The sequence below is a fragment of the Eptatretus burgeri genome, chromosome 5 (assembly GCF_056783735.1).
Source record: "Eptatretus burgeri isolate ZD-2024b chromosome 5, Ebu_testis_v1, whole genome shotgun sequence".
Taxonomy (NCBI): Eukaryota; Metazoa; Chordata; class Myxini; order Myxiniformes; family Myxinidae; genus Eptatretus; species Eptatretus burgeri.
Genome location: NC_140965.1, coordinates 101455982 through 101478786, shown reverse-complemented (window position 1 = coordinate 101478786; position 22805 = coordinate 101455982). Strand labels below are relative to the sequence as shown.

General features: G+C 41.4%; 1 protein-coding gene across 12 annotated transcripts; it reads right to left on the bottom strand.

The window, feature by feature from the left end:
• Positions 1–8190: 8190 nt before the first annotated feature.
• LOC147027069 (cadherin-related family member 1-like) lies at positions 8191–21996 on the bottom strand. Of its 12 annotated transcripts, none has more exons than XM_085883218.1 (7): positions 21870–21996; positions 20903–20960; positions 18523–18687; positions 15304–15371; positions 10338–10566; positions 9876–10133; positions 8191–8970 (listed from the first exon to the last, which is right to left on the bottom strand). In XM_085883218.1, exons 3-7 carry the CDS (start codon positions 18670–18672, stop codon positions 8362–8364), a joined length of 1314 nt encoding a protein of 437 aa, XP_085739344.1. In that variant the 5' UTR covers positions 18673–18687; positions 20903–20960; positions 21870–21996; the 3' UTR covers positions 8191–8361. The 12 variants fall into 12 exon arrangements, 8 of the variants coding, with proteins under 8 accessions (XP_085739344.1, XP_085739347.1, XP_085739346.1 ...); XM_085883221.1 differs by lacking the exon at positions 18523–18687 and adding an exon at positions 20403–20649 and having other exon boundaries at positions 21870–21994; XM_085883220.1 differs by lacking the exon at positions 18523–18687 and adding an exon at positions 20403–20649 and having other exon boundaries at positions 21769–21926.
• Positions 21997–22805: the final 809 nt, after the last annotated feature.

Genomic DNA, 22805 nt, shown 5'->3' with positions numbered 1-22805 from the left:
GCTTTGTCTCAATTAATTATCATAAATTATACAATTGATCAATGAATTATCAGAGGTTACAGGAAAGTGTTTCAGTGGTGAGGCAGAGATTTGAAATTAAACGAAGATTCTGGACAAGTTTATTGTCATTGGTTGTGCAGTTTTATGGGGTGAGAAATGTGTTCACCTCGTGATGAAGAAGTGGAATTATATTTTGTGCCGAAGTTTCAAACTGAGCCGATTGTAACTCCATCGGCACATTGAGGTAGTAATCGTGTAAGAGAGAGGATGGGGGGTGGTAAGAGAAGGGATAGTCAAGTGCTTGTCCTGAAAAATGGCAATGAGAAGATAAGTCATAATGCAGACCAATTACCATCGAGTAAGGTACATTGTGCTCTAAATGTTGTGAATACGCACCTGTCCCGTCCACCTCATCGGGTAAGCATTGCATTTTTATGGGAAATCATCATCAGAGAAGGAATCAAGAACTTCTGTTAATACTTTATTGATGAGCTATAACTGTGAACACAAATGTGATATCTTATCCAAACTTATTCGCCGTGTTGCTTCCATGAACTGTTATTGTCCAATCAACCCGCCAAAATGATAAGATACTACTTGTAATGATGTACTCCTTGTAATGATCCCCCATATCTCATCCTGCCACAAAGGAAAATGCATTCAAATCAATTCACAATAACAACATGAAGAAAACAAATAATATGCTTATTGATAGCATGGGTTCCCTTCTCCCATCTGGAGCAGAAAAAAGGAAAGGTTTTCCGTGGATTTCAACAAATACTCCTCATAAAAGAAACCGTTTTTTTTCAATCAAGTTTTTCTACCCTTCTTCCCACCAATGGTACACTGAATCTTGTGGTGAGGCAGTTGCTCCGAAACAACTTGCATTCTCTTCCTGGAAGGCAAATCCCACTGAGGGCAGTCTCAGTGCATTACAAAAAGGCTACAACAAGTGTGTCCACTCTCAGGAGAGCCAGAAAACAACATCTGTCCAACCTCAAGAATGAACTTTCAAACTTGTCTCCTCCTCTAAATCCCGGTGACACCTTGTTAAGTCTATATTTGGTCTATACTCCCTGTCCTTCTCTTTAAATGGCACCACAGCCGACTCCACTCGTGACAACACTGAATGCCTCAATTCTGTGTTTGCTTCCATACATTGTGTCCCTAAACCCTCACTCTCAGTACCCATCCTTCTCTGTCATACCCAACTACTCCAAGACTCTCCTCAACTCTGACTCTGCAGCTACACCGGACAGCATCAGCTCACGCATCCTAAAAACTAGCTCTGCTGCTATTGCATATCCGCTTTCTGCTCTTTTAACCCTATAACTTGCCCGAGGTAATCTATCATCTGCTTGGAAATCAGCCACATCACTGCTTTGCACAACTCAGTGGAGCACATACCTCCGTCAGGCTGTACAGTTTATGTTTTGAATCCTGCTGATAAGCCTGATCTGGATCCGGACCTGCACCAAAATCAAATCAGCTTGTTGTCACCAAACCAACTCATCCACCTCGTTTTGTCTTAACTCATCCCACAACGTTTTGAAATAGCATGCTATATATCATTTTTGGTCCCATCTCTCAATGGTGAAAAATCACAAAAAAATTAGAAAATACTTGGATCTGGATTTTCACCAAAATCGAATCAATTCCTCCTTGTCATACTCCCGACCTGTCCACATAGTTTTGTCTGAATCCGTTCATCACTTTTGAAAAATCATGTTATATATCATTGTTAGCCCTTTCACTCAATGGTGACGAATCAATAAAAAAATTTATCGGATCCGTATGTAGATCCAGATCGTCACCACAATCGAATCAATTCTTCCATGTCACACACCCATCTTATCCACCAAGTTTTGTCCGAATCCATCTGCAACTTTTTGAGATATCATGCGATATATCATTTTTGGTGCTATCTCTCAATGGTGAAGAATCACTTACAAACTTCTTGTTTCTCGATGTGGATCCCAATTCTCACCAAAATCAAATTAACTTGTTCTTATCAGGCACCCAACCTGCCCACCAAATTTAGCCACTAGTCTGTCTGGGGATTAAGCAGGACACAAAGCCCTTAACAAAGAACTGTCTAGCCACTAGTCTGTCTGTCCCACTGTCTGTTTGTTGGCTACAGGTCACAATTTTAAACCGGTTTTCACGAAACTTCACTACATAGTCGAGTTTGTCATAAGGAAGAAGCATATTGTTTTTGAGGTCAAAAGGTCAACATATGCCAAAGGTCAACAAATTAGGTGAGATTTCTAAAATCCTCCATTTTCATCTGATTGACTTGAAATTTGAAGAGGATATATATTTCAGGTCAATTAATTCAACCAAACAATTATTTTTGATGTCAACATCGACCAAAATGTCAACATAGGCCCAAGGTCAACAACTAACGTGGTATTTTTAAAATCCTCAATTTTCATCTGATTGACTTGAAATTTGAAGAGGATATATATTTCACATCACTGAATTAAACCAGTGAATTATTTTTGAGGTCAACATAGACCAAAAGGTCAACATAGTCGCAAGGTCAACAACTAAGGTGGTATTTCTAAAATCCTCAATTTTCATCCGATTGACTTGAAATTTGAAGAGGATACATATTTCAGGTCACTGAATTCAACCACCAATTATTTTGGAGGTTCAACATCGGCCAAAAAGATCAACATTGGCCGAATTTCTAAAATTATCAATTTTCATCCAATTCACTTGACATTTGAAGAGGAGTTGCATATTTGGTCTTTGAATTCAACCACCAATTATTTTTGAGGTCAAATTTGTTTTATAGATTTTGCAAGTGTCGTGCTCTGCAAGATGTCTTCTTCTTTGTTTGTTTGCTTGTCTGTGTATAGGATATCTGAAAAGTTGTTGACAGATTCAGATGAAATTTTGTGGACAGGTTGGTTGTGTGACAAGGATGAACTGACTAGATTTTGGTGAAGGTCCTAATCCGGATCTGAGTACTAGAATTTTAAAGTGATTCTTCACCATTGAGAGATAGGGCCAAACACAACATATATATATATATATATATATATATATATATATATATATATATATATATATATATATATATATATATATATATATACAGTAGTACCTCTACTTACGAATTTAATTCGTTCTGGGAGTAGTTTCGTAACCTGAAACCTTCGTAAGTAGAGACGCCTTTTGAATGTAAATGCGCTAATCCGTTCCAAGCCCCGCAAAATTCGGACATTTTTTTTAATAAATCATAAAAATGCATCAGAACATGAAACAAATACATGTTAAAATTAGATTACCGCACAATAAACATAAAACGAGAGGCACATAATGTAAAAAACAAAGAATAAAGGAAATAATAAAAATATTCATTTACCTTTTAACTGCTATTCTCGTTACTTTTTGGCCTCTTTGTTTACTGGTCCTTATCAGCAGTGTTTTTTGCCTCGCGTTTCGTGAAGAATTGATCCAATGACGTCTGCTTTTGCCGGCTTTTAACAATCCGTCGGAAATGCGCGAGGCAGACATCGTCATAGTGCGTGATAGCCCGACTTGTGAACACTTTTTCCGGGTGATTCTTTTCAACAAATTCCGCATCTTCATGGAATTTTCCTAAAATGTCTTTGATTTGGGCTGATGGAATAATGGCTGCCTCCTCCTCCTCCTCCTCCTCCTCCTCGTCCTCTTTGAACTCCTCCTGCACCGCGGTGTGTTGCATCACCTCCAATTCCTGCAGCTCCTTCGTCGAAAGCTCCTCGTTGTGCTCCTGAATCAGCTCGTTGATGTCCTCGTCATCCACCTCAAGACCCATTCCCTTTCCCAGCTAAATAATTTCGCCATGGCGAAGAACAGAGTGAAGTCCAGTCCTCCTTTTAAACTTCTCGAACCACTCACGCGATGCCTTAAACTCCTGGTGTAGTCCTTGCGCCGAATTTCCCTCGCCTGTATCCTCCTTCACGAGGTCAGTGAAGATGGCGGTTGCCTTTGCGCAAATTATGGCCTCTGTCACTGTGTCACCAGCGATCTCTTTCTCCTTTATCCACATGAGTAACAACCTCTCCATCTCATCGTTCACTGCCGACCTCCTTTTGGAAATGACAAAGAGGCCTTTGGAAGGAGCCGTAGCTTTTAGGGCTTCCTTTTGTTTTATTATCGTGCCGATCGTAGATATATTACGGCCATATTCTTTTGCGAAATCAATCAAACGCATCCCCTTTTCATACCTTTCTATTATCTCTTGCTTTGTTTGTATGGCCAGAAAAACTCTCTTCTTCTTCTTTTCTCCTTGTCCACTTTTCTTCATTGCTTTCTTGGGGTCCATTGTGAATAAAAGTTACTGTAATCCACACGCGCACTGTACTGTAACACTGTTCGAGCACTTCGTAGCGGGACCATAGACTGTATACAGTATAACTATATTTACAGAGCGGGACGGGGACACGAAGAGCATGCTGGGATACACGCATACGCAAAGGGTTGCCAGGCAGATTTTAGGCGATAGCCAATGGCAGAGCAGCTACAAGTTTGTTTACATTCGGGAAACTCTGGGAGCAGCGAAAAGCAGCGCGTACTGTACTGTATTTTTGACTTCGTATCCTGAAACGCCTTCGTAATTAGAGGCAATATTTCCCATTCAAGCGCTTCGTAACCTGAAACATTCGTATGTGGAGACATTCGTAAGTAGAGGTACCACTGTATATATATATATATATATATATATATATATATATATATATATATATATATATATATATATATATATATATATATATATATACGATATCTCAAAAAGTTGTGGATGGATTCGGATGAAACTTGGTGGACAGGTTGGGGGTGTTCACGGACAAATTGATTCAATTTTGGTAAGATCTGAATCCGGATCTGCATATGAGAATTATTTATTTTTAAAGTGAATCTTCATCATTGAGATATAGGGCCAAAAACGATATATAGCATGATATCTCAAACATGCATTGGGCCCGATATGTTCTCGTGGATCAGGCATTGCGTGATGGAGATATGCTCTCCACCAAGTGCCCTTGCAGTTTGTTTGTTTCCACTTTTATGCCGGCCCAAGTCCCCTTGACTTTAATCTGCTGAACCCTGACCTTTTTTCTCATATCAGAATGAGCCATTCGCATCCAACGTGCTCCCTGACCACTGACCCTTCTCTTGATGCATGCACCTCTGACTCACTCCCATCATATAACAACCCTCACCCCTTTCCCCTCAACCGATTTTGCTCTGCTCCATCGATGGGTTAACACCCAAAATGTCAGTTTCTCCTTGAGTCTCATCGCATCACACATTTTTTCTTGATTTTTGTCAATGAAGCAGAATCCCCAAAGGCACCAATCCTTCAGCCAACTCAGATCCAATCAAATCAAATGATTCAGGTCGTAGTTTGGGATGGTATTTTGATCAATGTTCTGCGAATTATTTTCATTGTAACTTCTATTATTTGCTTATTTATTAGGATGAGGACCAAGATATGGTTTGGTGGAGCACTTCGTCTTGGCTCCTCCATATTCAAACTTTAATCTCAGTTTTTTCTTGATTTTTGTCAATCGAAGTAGAATCACCGAAGGCACCACTTCTTGAGCCAACTCAGATCCCATCAAATGACACAGGTTAGTTTGTAGTTCGAGTTGTTGTTGGAAACTTAAGCTATGGTCACACATACACCGTCGTAATGATACTGTATTAATTTGCAATAATTTTGATCTGTGTTCAGGTTTTGGTGAAAATATCAAAACTGATATGTGCCAAGTGGTAAGCAGTGAACCTATCGATAATCTACACTATAATAGTCTGTGTGTGTCGCCATTTTTCTCAGAGATGGTTGAACAGATCTTCGTCAAACTTCTGGAGGTTCATCAGTGAGTGTCTGCGAGTGTTTTAGGTTTAAAAAAAAAAAAAACGAAGAAAATCGAAAATTTGGAAGATAAAAGTTCGTTATTTTTAGTTTTTTTTTTTCTAGTCGCTGTATCGTGCCGAAGCCTTTTTGATTAATGACAGTTAGATTCAAGTACACACATATAAATAAATACAAAACAATCACGAGACATTTAATTACAAATAAACCTCTAACGGAAGCATAGTGAGTGGTACATCTTCTTTTTCCTGAACGGCACTATATTTATAGATCGGGGTCAAACATAACTCAGAAACATCAACAGGACATTCACGAGCATCTATTCGAAGAATAACATGTAATTCCACTTCTCAGGTAACACTTTTACAATACCTCTTCACCAATAATCTACAGGGTGTTTACAAAGTCCCGTAACCCCCTCCACAGAACCTGATAAATTAATACAATGAACACACAAATGGTATAAAGGTAAACTATGAATAAACCAGACTTATTGTCATAAAAAAAACAAAATATTAACATTAACATGAACATATGTATATATCTTCTTCTTCTTCTTTCGGCTGCTCCCGTTAGGGGTTGCCACAAAGGATCATCCGTATGATTTGGCACGTTTTACACCGGATGCCCTTCCTGACGCAACCCTGGTCGCCTCTTACGACACAGGGATATGCTACACCTATTTTAACCGGGGTATACACCGGCCCAGTATACTGGTACTCATTTCGCCGACCTCGGAAGGATGACAGGCTGAGTCAACCCCCTGGTGTATTAATTCAGTGGCCCAACTGGGCTTGAACTCAGGACCTTTTGGATCCCAAGCCACTGCCCTAAACACTGCACCAACACCAGGCCAACACCATGTGTATATATATATATATATATATATATATATATATATATATATATATATATATATATATATAAATAAATATATATATATATATATATATGTATATATATGTATATATATGTATATATATGTATATATATGTATATATATGTATGTATATATATATATATATATATATGTATATATATATATATATATATATATATGTATATATATATATATATATATATATATATATATATATATATGTATATATGTATATATATATATATATGTATATATATATATATATATGTATATATATATATATATATATGTATATATATATATATATATATATATATGTATATATATATATATATATATATGTATATATATATATATATATATATATATGAATGAATACTACCGAGGTAGACAATGATTTGGGGAGGGGGGGAGGAGTGGTGGTATAACATGAGTTTGTGACCACCCTGTCAGGTCCAGTACATTTCTCTATGTGTGAAGTTGATTTTACGATCTCTTACTTTCAAGTCTCATGATCACTTGACAGTTGCAATTCCATGGGTTTCCTCAAATCTCACGGGATTGTGAGTTGGACAGGTGACCGTGACGGCCATTTTAAATCTCTCTATGGTTCATAAGCCTTTGTAGCTATGTCAAAGGTAATATAAAATTATTATCCTTGACCCCATTCCTCAGTGGGAGTAGAGAAGTGTTTTTGGCCCCCACAAAAAATATACCGGGCAATGCCGTGTATCCCTGCAAGTAATAAATGTCAGTGTGTCAGTCAGTCAGTCAGTCAGTCAGTGTGTAATAATATTTGGCAATAATATCATCGATTCCCTCTGCTGCTCCTGTAGTGAGCGGGTGTACCAGTAATATAAAACAAAACACCGAACCACTGTCTACCTGCTTTAGTCTGAGGGGCTAAGGTAAGGTCCTTTTGTACCAGTTCCTCTCATGGATTAGTCGAAACAGAAATGCTTGGCCGACCAGAAATATTAATTTGGTGTCCCCATTTTGACCTTTGACCAATCATGGAATTTTGAGAAAAGCACCAAATGATAGTCTGTCTACTTCATTTTCTATCAGAACCGTGGTGAGGCATTGTTTTGCTGATTCTTAGCTTAATTGCACCCCAATTATCTTAAATACAGAGGTATGATAGGCCAAAAAATGTAATTTGTTTACTGATTTGACCTTTGACCTCCATATAGTCGATAAAATGATTTTCATCCAAAAATTTCCCCATCCCTATTGGGGCTGTTTGAGAGCACCCATGTGAAAATCCTCATCTCCATCGACTCAAATGCAAGGGAATAGCAAAACTCGTGCTTTTGCTGTTTCATCTTAGACCCCTTAAAATTGGAACTGGGGTCCGAATAGAAAACGTACAAAATGTATCTGAGTGTATCAGACCAGGACACTGCCATTCATATTTTGAAAAGAATTGGCTCAGAAATGAAGGATTGGGGTGCAATTGTATTTGTTGGAAAGTAAGAAACAAGAAAAGCAACAAATCTCCCCCTCCCTGTCGAGAGTAAACAACTATATAATGACAGTTCAATTCATGCCTTTCCTCAGCTTTTGCGTCGTGTGGAATGATGCAGTGAGTCTTTGGGTGATGACTGTTTCATAAGTTTCCTTTCTGCTTCAGGTTCTTGAAGCGTTCTTTCAATTCGGTAATGACTGCTGAGGTTTTGTGGTCTGCACCATCAAATCTTTCCTTCTCTTGAACCTGCCTTGAAGCTGAAGTGATGTTGTACTCAATTTCTCCAGCATGGAAATTCTGACATTTAGGCAAGATGGGTGTTATTGTAGTTAGTTGTGCTGGAGGTAGTGGTGGTGGAGCAGGTGTAGGAATTTGAGCAGGAGGTCCAGGGAGGCCACAGATGTTATGAATGGTATCGTGGTCAGGAAGAGGAACTCGGGAATTATTCCTGTGCGGTCGCGACGGCAGATGCTCAAACCTGTTGCAGGCTCTTCGTGTATTGAGCGGTTTACCAAGAACCCTTTGCAGGCATCGGATGTAGCGTGGTGTTCGATCCTTGGGCCTCGTGAGTATGATGAGGCAAACTGGCGCAACGCGTTTTGAGCACTTGTTCCGACAAAAGGTTAGCGAGGATATCAAAAGTGCAAGGAGAATGAGGAAGACCGGAAGTGCACCCGTGACGCCTAGTGTACGCATTGGGTTGTTTTGAACGTTCTTCATGAAATCTGCTTCAGACCTTTCTTGAGATGTCTGGAAAATAAGGTACCATGCACACACAGACACCAGGTATAACTTGAAGCATGATAAGCATCTACGTGTTGAGCTGTGCCTATAAATTTGGAAGTTTGCTGAAGGGATTTTAATCTCCTCCATTCAACATTGCTTCTCAATTACAGGAAGTGTAAGTCTGTTAGAGAAGATACACAATGAGTTAGGGCAAGGGGCATTGGGATGTAGAAACACAATGCTGCACCCCCTTGACTACTGCAATCGGTATGTGGCACAACCCTCCTCCATTTGGTGAAGAATTTTGGAAGGGGGTGGACCCCGGCACACAGTACTGATAATCAAACGTTGACAGCCCCCCGCATGAACACGGGAGCGCTTGATGCTGCGCCAATAAGAGACTGTAGAAATTGCTGCAATCAAGGCTACCAGACCAGCTACGATTCCCATGAAAATGGTCACCAGAGTCCAGGACTCTTGCTTGAGACTCATCACGAAGGTGTTTATGTGGGTCTTCTGAAAGACAGCACAGGAAATTTGAAGCAATATATTTGAGACAACATTTAATGAGACATTAGTAATGATAACTGATCTATCGTATGGCTCAGTCTCCACAAGAGCCACATAGCTTGCATAGGTTGTACTATTCTGCTGATGATCTGCGTTAGCACCTCCCTGTGTAGACTATTTTGGTTTTCATGACTTTCCTCAAAAATGAGATTGAACCTTATTCTGGTATTGTTAAACTATTTTGTCTTATGGAATCAGTTCTTGGACTTTTGAAATGCTGTCTGGAAAATTAGTTTCTGTTTCACTGGGAAGGAAATTAAGTTGATTTTCACCTCCAGTGCAAAATTATGAGCTCGCTCTTCCACTTTACCCCAAACACCAATTCACTGGGCAAGCATTCCAGGATGTGGGAATCTCACCTTTTCGATGACTTTGTTGAAGGTGATCAGCATTGTGCAGGTGAAGGCTAGCAATCCACAGTCATGTGCACGTACCAGCTGTGTCCAGTTGCATCGCTGGTTGTGAACAAAGTTCTGCAAGGTCTTGGGGTTGCACACCTGAGGCTGCAGGTGCAGTTGACCCGTGAAGTTGTTTAGCTCAAACACGTTGAGAGGCTCGACCTTGACAAGTGATTGCTGTACCACATTGTTGGGCCATGACATCTCTTCATCATTTGCCTGGGTAACACCAGTTAAAATAAAACGTCATAAATGAAAAGCACGATACAAGTGCCATTCTAGTTAATGCATTTGATCTATAATATAACAGAAGCACTCAATTTTTACAAATAAAATCATGGGCAATATGTGATTGCATTTGTAGAAATCTGGGAACTATAGATGTACAATACTGTACTTTGTCAGATTTTCCAGATGGAATACCTCAATGTGAAATGGGACATCCTTGGTCATTACATTCCAGAGTACACGGCCTGGGAAGGTCGTTGGATGGTCTTTCATGGTGGTTGCTATGATTAGGACTTTGGCAAAGCTGAACAAGCCTCCACCGTCCATGGCCCGGATAAAGAAGTGGTATTCGGGACTGATCTCTGCATCCAACTTTGTCCACGGCTGTGTAAACAGCGTTCCTTTGCTTGGGTGTATGAGGAAGCTGTTTATGGACATCGCAATTCCAGAGAGAGAGAGAGAGAGAGAGAGAGAGAGAGAGAGAGAGAGAGAGAGAGAGAGAGAGAGAGAGAGAGAGAGAGAGAGAGAGAGAGATAGACAGATAGATAGAGGTGGACACTAAACTGCATGAGATGGCGCATATAGCATTAGAGCCCAACAAAGTCACAATAGTTTAACAATGTTACGTACAAGCATGATCATGGTACTGTGCTTGATTGCATTAAACTATTTTTTTTAAACATACTTATGGAAAGGACCTCACTCCATAGTTTTTAGCTCGCCTGTTCGAAGAACAGAGTTATAGCGATACCCCCGGCGTGAGCGTCAACATCAGCGTGAAAATGTTAAAGTTTTTGGTGCAAGTTATGTAAAAGCTTGCCATTTATTTAATATGTGTACTCGGATGCTGATATTTGGCATGGAGGTTCCTTTGGGGTACATTATTGATGTAGTGAAGTTGAAATTAAAAAATAATTTCAAATGTTTGAAATTGTTGACCTGTTTTGAACTTAACTTTTTTTGTAGCACATCAACGTTAAACTTTTTGGTGCAAGTTATTTAGAAGCTTGCCATCCATATAATATGTGTACTTGGATGCTGATATTTGGCATGGAGGTTCCTTTGGGGTATACTATTGGTGTGGTGAAGTTGAAATTAACAAATAATTTTTAAAAATTTTAATTTCAACTTAAGATGGTATCAAAACCACCCAATGCTCGCCTGTTTATACTAGACGCTTGCCATTCATTTAGTATGTGTACTCGGGATGCAATGAAGTCCAAATGAAATAAATTTTGTTGGTGCACCTTTTTCAGAGACTCAATATTTGTGAAGTCAAAACACTACATATTACTTTTTCTTTTAGATGTATTTCTCATGGCAAGGAAAGTAGATAATGTATTATTGCATAATGTTGATAAATACCATTGCACATGCACTGTTATAATTGTGATGCCATCATAATTACAAATAATAATGTATTATTGCATAATGTTTATAAATACCATTGCACATGCACTGTTATAATTGTGATGCCATCATAATTACAAATAATAATGTATTATTGCATAATGTTGATAAATACCATTGCACATGCACTTTTATAATTGTGATGCCATCATAATTACAAATAATAATGTATCATTGCATAATGTTGATAAATACCATTGCACATGTACTGTATTATTGTGATGCCATCATAATTAAAAAAATAAAAATGATACTGCATGGTAGTTCGACTTATTCATTAATAATGCTGCCACTGTAATATGATATGCTCTCGAGATGTCACTTTCCATTTTCAGCATTGTATTAATTATATTTTTGCATCCTTCTAGTTTCCTTTCTAATGTTTTTATCCACCACACTATTTTTACTGATTACAATATACAAATACATACATTGCTTTAAAATTATTTGGATCAGACTTCACTGCAATGCTTTATAAAAAATATTATTAGACAAGTCTTTTAAAAACGATAAATGTATAAACAGGCGAGCATTAGGTGGCTTTGCACCGACTCTCTGGTTATGTATTGTTTCAAGAAAATCATGGAGAAGATAAAAGGCTGTTATTTTACGGAGTTCACAAAACTGGTTGCAGTTGGGAAAGTCCATATTAAACCAAGGAGTTGGTGTCAAAGCCACCCAATGCTCGCCTGTTTATACATTTATCGTTTTTAAAAGACTAGTCCAATAATTTTTTTTTTATAAAGCATTGCAGTGAAGTCTGATCCAAATAATTTTAAAGTAATATATGTATTTGTATATTGTAATCAGTAAAAAACATAGTGTGGTAGATAAAAACATGAGGAAGGAAATAACTTGCACCAAAAACTTTAACATTTTCACACTCATGCTGACGCTCACGCCGGGGGTATCGCTATAGCTCTCTGTTATTTGAACAGGCGAGCTAAAAATGAAGGCACCAGCAAACAGGATAGCTTTCGAACAGTTAAGGTTCATGTCTGATGTTTTGACCACTCTTATAAGCTAAGGGTTGCATATTGTGAGCAATTTGATGTACGAGCGAAGATCCCGTCCTTACAGATTGGTTAATTCCCACACAATTACAGATGGGTCAATTCTCTGAGAATTGGTGTGTATTAATGTGGCTTGTAACTTTGAGTGGTGCTATGCCATATACATACAGGATATCTCAATAAAATGTTTTTGATCTGGACGATAAGAGAGCTATTTGTCTGTGTGTCTGCGTGTGTGTGTGACCATTTTTTTCAGATGGCTGAACGGATCTTCGTCAATCTTTCAGAGGTTCATCAGTGAGTGCCTGGAAGTGTTTTAGGGGGGGGGGGGGGTTGAAAAATTTGAAAAAAAAGTTCGATTTTTTTTGGAGGAGGGAGGGATTTTTTTTTTTTTTTTTTCATCGCTCTATAGTGCCGAAGCCTTTGTAGCTATGTGAAAGGTAATATGAAATAATCCCCACCACATTCCTTAGTGGGTGTAGGGAAGTGTTTTAAGCACCCACCAAAAAATTGAAAAAACATAAAATTGATTTCTTCAAAATGCCAACAGGATGAGAACATCACCGGACAATGTCGGGTACCCGTGCTCATTCTGCATATAGTAATTATAATATATTGTCGTTCTTCACTGCCTTATGGGTCACAGCTTACTGATGATGTGCAATAATTACATCACACGCTAACGCCATCTGTTACGTATTAGTAACACTCAACATCGCCCCTTTCTCTCCCTGCTATTTTCGTGGTTTTATTGACTATTAAATAGAAAACAAATATTTAAGTGAAAACACAGGCAGACAGAAAGGATGAAAATATAACCTTCGTCCACCTTTGGTGGTGGTGACGATAATTATCGTATGATTGATTGATTGTGTATGGAGTATATAATTTGCTTTTCTAATTACCCCACGCTTCTTTAATGGCGAGGATATTGTAATCCGCTTTGTATGTTTGTCTGTCATGCTATCTGCTATATCTCATAAATAGTTGTGCAGAAATTCACCAAACTTGGTCATTATGATCACCACGTGGCAATATGGTGAGAGAGCAGTGTCGTTGTTGGCCTCACTTCTTTGGCCCTGGGTGGGGTCAAAAGGTCAAATACCAACAAATGTAATTACGAGCACATTATAAATCGTTTTTTGATGAAACTTTGTACATGCAATCAACATTTGGGGAATCATGTAATATGAAACAATTTTTTTGGATTTGATCTCTGGTTCATGCACCAGGGGTGTGGGGACTTGAAGTCATTGGGGCCAAAACAGAAGATTTTTTTTTCCACTCAAAATTTGATATTGGGTAATTACCGATGGAACTTTTTAGGGTTAGCATGAGGGTTTTGCAGGAAGCGTGGGGATTTGCTATTTTGCGCCATCGACTTCGCTTTTGTTTGCTTTGTTTATATACCGCCAGTACAATTTGCGTTGTGTTTGCTCTTTAAGATTTTGCAAACTTGTCTCATGTCTTTTGCCTCAATCTTAATGTTCATGAACAAAAAGTTGATATCCAAGATGCGGCAAGTCCCATTCGCCGTTCTCTGGCAACGGCCTATGAAAAGGTCTCATAAGAAAGATTTTGGTTTCCAAAGCTGAAAGCAGTTGGTCATTGTTGAAATAAATACCACCCTTGGCCGGTCCAGGATCAGATATTTACTGGAAGCAATAACTGCCAGAGCATCACCCATTGTTTAGAAATCAGAGTCGGTTTGGCTTTCTTACATTGGAGAAGCCACCAACCTTCGCTAGTGACTATTGACTCACAGCGGTAAACAGGATCTTCAGACAAGTGAGTTGGGTGCAGACTTCTGTTTCTTGCACGCCATCTGCCAGACATTTCTATGATGATAAAGAAAACACCCAGACGTGTAGGTGTGGCGAGAGGAGTAATGTTTACAACACTGATGATCGAGCAAGGGGTAGCCCTGCCTTTCTGTTCATGCGAGCATAAAGTAATGTCTTGGCGAGCAGTTGGAGATCAAAAAGAAGAAGCCAGTGACATTATAGAAGATGAGGTCATGGGGAAGAGCAGGTTGGTACACCATACAGCAGGTTTGTACGGAGCATTGGCACATGAAGACCACAGCTGAATGCTGATGAACGAGAGCATGGGTTCAACCTCTTGAAGCCCAAAGGTGACACATGCAGTAAAGGGATGGGACCCAGGTGATACTGCAATACATGACAGGCCTTTCTGCCATGTGGCAGCCCGAGGGCACAATAGGCAGTGCCACATAAAGTGGCCACGAGTAGGTGGCTCTAATTATAATTATCAGAGAAACCAAGCCATGTTGCTTCCTTCTACCCCCTTTCAATGTCAGCATAATTAACAAGCTGAAATTGATGTTTCAGACAACAGCTTGGTCCAGGACACTAAGTTCCAGGAACGTAATATCTAAAACAGTCCCGGATGAAGATCACTCAGTGGTCGAAACGCCAGAGCTGAGTCTCACTTGCTGGGAAGCTACTCTATTGGTGTTTTCCTCATTTTTGAACGTGTTCTTAAAATAGATGCTTCACTAACTCTTCATGTACCTTTAGTGTAGTGTACCATAGTGGCAAAAAAATTTTAGTGTACACTAAAATAGTGTACCTTTAAGATACCGTATCTTTAAAATTCGCCCTGACGTGAGATTCTAAATCTCGAAATTAAATTTTTAATATCCACTCAGATTAATTTCCAACGATCTCAAAATGCTGATTACAAACATTCAAATGTTTTTTTCTGCTTGAACTCACGATGTGCTGTCTTCACCGTAAAGTGAGTACGAAATTTCCCCGAAATCACCGGAATCTGGATCTGTGGCCTGAAAGAAAACCTTGGTATCAGCATTAAGAACAACAAGGCATAATGTTAATTTAACACACGCACAACACTCACCCTCATTTCCTTACTTTGAAATTACATCAAGTAATGAACGAAAAATTCTAACATTTCCTGCAAACATCTAGTTTGTTGCGATATCGCCCTCTCGTGGACAGGAAAGAACCTCCTCAAAATGTTTTGGGCCATTTTGTTTCGGACAACAAGCGTGTTTTGGTTCAAATATATTTAACACTGTTGGAGCACAAAAAATTGAGCGGGTGTTTAAATGGAGAAGTAAAGAAAGGGTTAATTTGTCCTTTTTGAGCGATCGCCTTCCTGTGTGTTGGTCTTCTTGGGGTGCCACCAAAACTGATCGATCTGATGTCTGAGCTCTACTCTGGTACTGAGAGTGCTGTGAAGTGTGGTGGTACCATCTCTGACTTATTTCCAGTTGTTACTGGAGTTTGTCAGGGGTGTGTACTGGCCCCCACACTTTTCAGCACTTGTATGGACTGGATTTTAGGGAGGATGTCGGAGAGATCAAGCTGCGCGGCATCGTTTGGGAATGTCAAGATCTCGGACCTTGATTTCGCAGATGATGCAGTCATCTTTGCGGAAACTTTAGATATCCTTTTGGGGGCCCTCGAGGTGCTGAATGAGGAGTCAGAGCCGCTGGGATTACGGGTTTCTTGGGTCAAAACTAAGATCCAGGCTTTCAATGACATTTTGGATGCTGCTGTCCTGTCTGTGTCTGTTTGTGGTGAGGATGTTGAGGTCGTGGAGAGATTCACTTACCTTGGCAGTGATATTCATGTCTCTGCTGGCTGTGAGTCAGAGGTCAATAGACGTCTGGGTCATGCCTGGGGAGTCATGGATTCACTGGATAATGGGGTGTGGCGCTGCCGGTACCTGTGCAGGAGGACGAAAGTCCGAGTCTTCAGGTCCTTGGTGCTTCCAGTCTTGCTCTATGGATGCGAGACTTGGACTATGACCAAGGATCTGAGACGGAGACTTAATTCCTTTGGTACCAGGTCTCTTCGGAGAATCCTTGGCTATTGCTGGTCGGATTTTGTGTCCGACCAGCGGTTGCTGAGAGAGACTCGGATGAGATTTGTTACCGACATGGTCCGTGAGCTTCACTTGCGGCTATATGGACATGTGGCTCGTTTTCCTGACGCTGATCCTGCTCACCAGATTATCTCAGCGAGGGAGTCTCGTGAGTGGAGGAGGCCAATGGGCCGACCACATTCTCCGTGGTTGCAACAGGTTGACCAGCATCTCAAGGAGATGGGGATGAGCCTGGCATCTGCCTGGGGTAAGGCCAGACGGAGGCCCCTGGAGTACTGGCGGAAAGTGGACGCAGCAACGCGCTGTTCTGGCACATGCTCCCATACCTGACCTGACCTTCCTGTAGCTGTTGTCCTCTTCATTTCATCCTTTAAATCGCACTGCCTATCACCTCCTCACACACCCACCTGTTTATATCCATGATCTCTTCTATACTCTGTTCCTCTCCAGGACATTGTTACTTGTTTTTTTAATTTTCCAGGACAACCCCTCCACCTTTGTAGTTTGTGAACTTGCTGTCCTTTTGTGGTTAAGTTACTCCATGAGCCTCGACACTTGTATAAAAAGTGGTGGAGAGATTCAGGTGGAATTGGAAACATTTGGAATTAAAATCAGAACTACATTTAAATCCCGTGGTGACGCACGAAGAGGACATGAGACAGGGTCGATCAGGCTTAACTACAGACTGGGTCGTACAAGACATTTAACTGCTTTATAACTGGATTATTTTGTTCGTTCATTTTCTTGCAACTTCATGAGAATTCTAAAGGTTATCAGAGAAAATGTACAAAGATACAAAGACACAGGAGGAAGTCAATGGTTCACCATGTCTCTGACTTATCCATCGGTCTGGAAGGATAGTCTGGAGGTACACAAGGTCCCCTCTGAAATGTCTAGTCTGGGTTCGATTCTTAGCTGATCTATAAACTGTCACTCTAGTGTTTTGTAGGCAGAGCGATTCATCAATGTGTGTGCCGTCCCTCAGATAGATGTTAAACTGGCGTCCTGTCTGCTGGCATTACTTGGTGGACCTGAAAGATCCCATGATGACTTTTGCGATGAATAGGTGAATTATCGCAGGTACGCTGAACAAATTCCAATTCCTGCCTTGATGACCAGTAGAATGTGGTTTGGTTTTGTTGAAGGTTCCTTTACATCAGATGACACTATATTCTATCTTTGAGTGTGGCTCTTGCCTGGGCAGAAGCTTCCATCCTCTAAAGAAAATCGACCAGGTGGTTCACATGTTTCATGTGAACGGCCTTCTTCAGATATGAAGGGCAACCAATACACACACATCCATTCTCCATTACCTTGATTTATCAACTGACCTGTCACTGACTTGAGGAATTACCTCAATTTTCAACCAAATGGTGACAGGTCATGCTAACCACCATGAGAAAACGGGATCTTTAACATCCATGATCTAAATGTTGTTTCTAAGGTAGCCTCTGGCTGCTGGTGGCATCATTTCTGGAAGTGCAGCTATGCCGCTGATGCAGTGCCGCTGTTACCGGTAAGCTGGTACTCATTTTGATGACCTCGGAAGGATGACGGGCTGAGTCAACCAACCTGGTGTTATTTCAACGGAACAAACAGGAGCTTGAATGGAAGACCCTGGGATCTTAAGTCAGCGACCATAACTATTAAGCCAACACCAGGCCTACGGTTGAAATGAAGATGTATCAACTAGATTTGTGCACCTGTTCAAATGCCGGTGTGTTCTGAAGTGCAGCGCTACCATCTGGCATTGCATCACGACTGACGTTTTCTTCTTTTTGGAGGTTTTAGTCTCCTTATGAGTTCCAATCCAAGAGCAAATAGGTCAGAGGTGAGCACGCTGCGAACCATCACTGAGCCAAACTCCACCAGGTGCTTCATGAAGTCTCCGATCGAACTATTAAACAGCCTGACTCTGCTGTGCCTCTGAAATCCGAAGGGGTTACATTCGGTTAAGCAATTGGTCATCAACTTTTTGTAGTTTTTAAACCAAATGTGAGTTCTTAGACCAAGCTTTTTTAACCTGAGAGTGCAGGAAACACCATAGGATGGATAAAAACATGACTCCGAGGAATTGAACTCACAAGGATGCTGATTATTGAAGAGCTTCCGGGTGAGTTCTCTCGCACACGGGCCACGTAGTGATCACGACTGAAGACCGGAACATTGTCATTGATATCGATGATGTTCACGACAATATCTGCTACAGAGGTGTGTAGTTCCACCGTTTCCATTTGTTCAGCAAGTATCTACAAGCAAGCCAAGTAATCACAGAATAAAGTTCTTATTTTTGGACCACTGAAGTCTTGAAGTATTCTTCTGTTTTAGAAGAATAAAGTTCTGTGGATCTTAGTGACTTTGGGACATGGTATTTCTCTGAGGAACCTGATGTTGTGGGTATCTCTTCTGCGTAAGTCACAGATTGTGGCTGAATCCTTGACTTCAGTCTGTCTATTTTTTGTGCGTGAGTAAAGTCACTATAGCAGAATTTGTGCCATTGAATCTTTTCGACGTGCTCCGGTGCAGAATATTTTCTGATTCTTGAGAATGAGTCAACATATTTAGCGTCATTATATTTCTCTCTTTCTTTGCAACATTCAGCTACAGTTTTCACACCAACGATTGTAGTCTTTCGAAGTGGCGTTGACTTGCTAGTTTTTGAACTGTCCTGGCAAATAAAGCATTTATTCCAGTCTACATGCTCTTCTTCTTCTCGATCCCTTGAACCCCCTGTGAGAAATCTTGCGGCTTTCATTTTTCAGTTAGTCCTGGGTAACAGAAAAACACACAGTTATGTAGTTTAGGTTCATTTTAGAGCAAAGTTGTAAAATTCATTGATTGTGGTTTGTATAATCAGACATTCTAATTAGAGCCTGAACATTTCTTTAAAAATAATATAGTGAAAAACAAGTCATATTATTTTTAGAAAATGGATGGAGCAATGTTTTTTTCTATACTCCCATCAGCTCAGGCATGCTCAAAAACATGGAAATCGACCCTAATTTTGTAATTTCATGTCAATTTGCGGCTGAAATATGACGAAAAGTGTATTTAATGGCGACCATTTTGTAAACTGTCATGGCGGCCATACTATCCATATCCAGAGTTGGCAACAAGTTGATTCACGTTTCTGTGTGTCTGGACAGTCAATTTACACCTGTTGCACTATTCTAACACGGAATCAGCAGGGTCGTACACTATTCTGCATTGGGCCTCCTGACTATTACCGGGAGTGATTTTGAAACTCTTTCCGGAACTTTTAATTTCTTTTATTCTTGACCAGAAGTGATTGTTTATTTATTCAATTATTTTTTTCCCAAAGTTAATTTTAATAAAGATATCTCCCGCATCATCAAAAAATATTTTTAATCGTGATTTACATTATTTGATCGCTGATCCCGAATCCAGGCCGAAGTAACCGGAAATTGCGTCAAAATCATCAGCTGTGCGGCGCTTACACGTACCACGGTATAGTTGGCAAGTATACAGTTGTAAACAAGTTTTATGTAAAGTCAGAAGCGAATATAAGAAGAATTCTATGTTCGCTTCTAGGCTTTGCCTATTCCATATTAATAATAAGACTAAGCAACAGCTTTATAAGAGCACTAGATGACCCGTGAACCTGTTGGGTTCCCGTTGTGACAGCGGTTGATGAAAAAAATAATTTCAAGAAAAAGAAAAGATAGCTCCAGCGAACAATAACACCAAGGTTGTTTGCATTTATCAAATACTCCTGAAGAGTACTTGACTGAATCAGGAAATAATTTTTGAATAATTTTTTTCGTTTCCCGATTTGAACGAAACTTGATACTGCACACCGCAGGTGAATGATGAGTACATTGGCCCTAAAAGTTTTGTTCTATCATATACCGTTTTGGCTGTATTTTGGGAACATACATACATACATACATACATACATACATACAAATATGAGAGTTTTAGTAATATATAGATAAAGCAATACCTCAAGGTTCATTCTTGCTCATCAGTTTGAATGAAGGAGCTCTGTTTGAAGGTATTTGATTGCCGGTCTTTGTTACCTCTGGGGACGAGTTGCTATAACGGGCAGCAACTCGAGCTAAAGGACGGCCTTTAAAGCAACACTGCAGGAAAGCCATCCAGCTGGCTTTCCCAATAAACCTTGTACAGACATCATGCCAGGAGACGCTGTGGTCCACTTGAGCCAGTACATGGTTATAGAACACACACAACTGTGAATGCAAAAGTATTTGCCAAACAATATCAAGAGATGCGTTTCGATGCATCATTAAACAAAGCAGAGATGATCAAGGATATTAAGCTGTCCGTCTTTTTTGCACAGATTATCCATTTTGCAATTCATATGGATGGGGGCATCTTTCAAGCAAAGGAAACCGAGGAATTAGGAGGATGTCAGGGAGGACAAAACATGAAGACACACATCTAAATTAGTGTCGTTTTGAGGAGATACTGAGATTTACTTACAGTCAATTTTCTTGGCGATCAGCTGGTACGGGAACTTATCACCCAGGATCTGTATTGCCTGAACACACCGCACACAGTGCACACAGCACACGGTCTGTAAAGTGATGGTGGCAAAGTCTTAACCTAGACCCTTTGAAACGATCAGTCGCACCAAGCTGTCATCACATGAGCATCTTGCGTAACACTTCCATCAAACACACACACACACACACACACACACACACACACACACACACACACACACACACACACACACACACACACACACACACACACACACACACACACACACACACACACACACACACACACACACCAAGTTATTTACTTTCTTGTCATGGACTCTTTTTGCTGCCTTCTCTCAATTGAACCATTTTGTTTGGTTGTTTGGAGAGGAAACCACAGTTGGGTAGAAACACATCAACAACTTGTCTTGCCTGTTATAGTTGGTGCATGTATGAGGTATGATGGCATCACCATTCCAACTATAGCAAGATCCGTACTCGTGAGACCGCTTGGCAGTTCCTCGTGTATCGCTCGCTACACCCTCTGGTATGCTTTTCCGGTGTGAAAACGGTGATTTGAGTAAAATAAATAAACTACTGTGTAAACAATGTTCTCAAAGTACAAACAAACAATCGGTTAAAAGATTTGTAATTAATTGCATTTGATTTCCCTGCACAATGTTTGATGAAAATCGCCCATTAAAGTTCGATGGTTATTAAGAAGGGTGCTGAGGGAATCGAACCCGACGAACCCTCGAGTTTGCATCTTGACAATGACAATGAAAGTGCTCGGTTTCACAGCACGTGCAATGTATGACGTCATGTGCTGACCACACAGAAAAAACTGATTGAGACAATCACCTCCTTCATCTTGTTGTCATTTCCTGTGACGAATGTGATCACCCTCCGGCCCGACGCCATCTCACTGCAAGCAACCTTCCCTCGCCGCCAATGCAACTCACCGACTGACTGCAGCTTCCTGTTCCAGACGCTGTCCCCGCCTTCCGACTATTCCCCGCCTTCTCCATGCTGAATGAGTGAATGACTCCAATTAAGCACGCCCCTTCTCCTCAGGGCGCCCCCTTCTCCTCAGGGCGCCCCCTTCTCCTCAGGGCGCCCCTTCTCCTCAGCGCGCCCCTTCTCCTCAGCGCGCCCCCTTCTCCTCAGCGCGCCCCTTCTCCTCAGCGCGCCCCTTCTCCTCAGCGCGCCCCCTTCTCCTCAGCGCGCCCCCTTCTCCTCAGCGCGCCCCCTTCTCCTCAGCGCGCCCCTTCTCCCTCAGCGCGCCCCTTCTCCTCAGCGCGCCCCTTCTCCTCAGCGCGCCCCCTTCTCCCTCAGCGCGCCCCTTCTCCTCAGCGCGCCCCTTCTCCTCAGCGCGCCCCTTCTCCTCAGCGCGCCCCTTCTCCTCAGCGCGCCCCTTCTCCCTCAGCGCGCCCCTTCTCCTCAGCGCGCCCCTTCTCCTCAGCGCGCCCCTTCTCCTCAGCGCGCCCCTTCTCCTCAGCGCGCCCCTTCTCCTCAGCGCGCCCCTTCTCCTCAGCGCGCCCCTTCTCCTCAGCGCGCCCCTTCTCCTCAGCGCGCCCCTTCTTCTCTCCTCAGCGCCCCTTCTCCTCGTGCCCCCTTCTCAGCGCGCCCCCTTCTCAGCGCGCCCCCTTCTCAGCGCGCCCCCTTCTCAGCGCGCCCCCTTCTCAGCGCGCCGCCTTCTTCTCAGCGTGCCCCTTCTCATCAGCGTGCCCCTTCTCATCAGCGCGCCCCCTTCTCAGCGCGCCCCCTTCTCAGCGCGCCCCCTTCTCAGCGCGCCCCTTCTCCTCAGCGCGCCCCCTTCTCCTCAGCGCGCCCCCTTCTCCTCAGCGCGCCCCTTCTCCTCAGCGCGCCCCTTCTCCTCAGCGCGCCCCTTCTCCTCA

What these genes read in the sequence shown, in the direction of transcription:
- LOC147027069 (XM_085883218.1), bottom strand. Translation starts at nt 18,672, where the DNA reads ATGGAAACGGTGGAACTACACACCTCTGTAGCAGATATTGTCGTGAAC. An exon ending in CTTCAATAATCAGCATCCTT is followed by an intron (nt 15,372 to 18,522) that starts GTGAGTTCAATT and finishes GTTTTCTTTCAG; the next exon opens with GCCACAGATCCAGATTCCGG. An exon ending in TCAACAAAGTCATCGAAAAG is followed by an intron (nt 8,971 to 9,875) that starts GTGAGATTCCCA and finishes CTTATTTTCCAG; the next exon opens with ACATCTCAAGAAAGGTCTGA.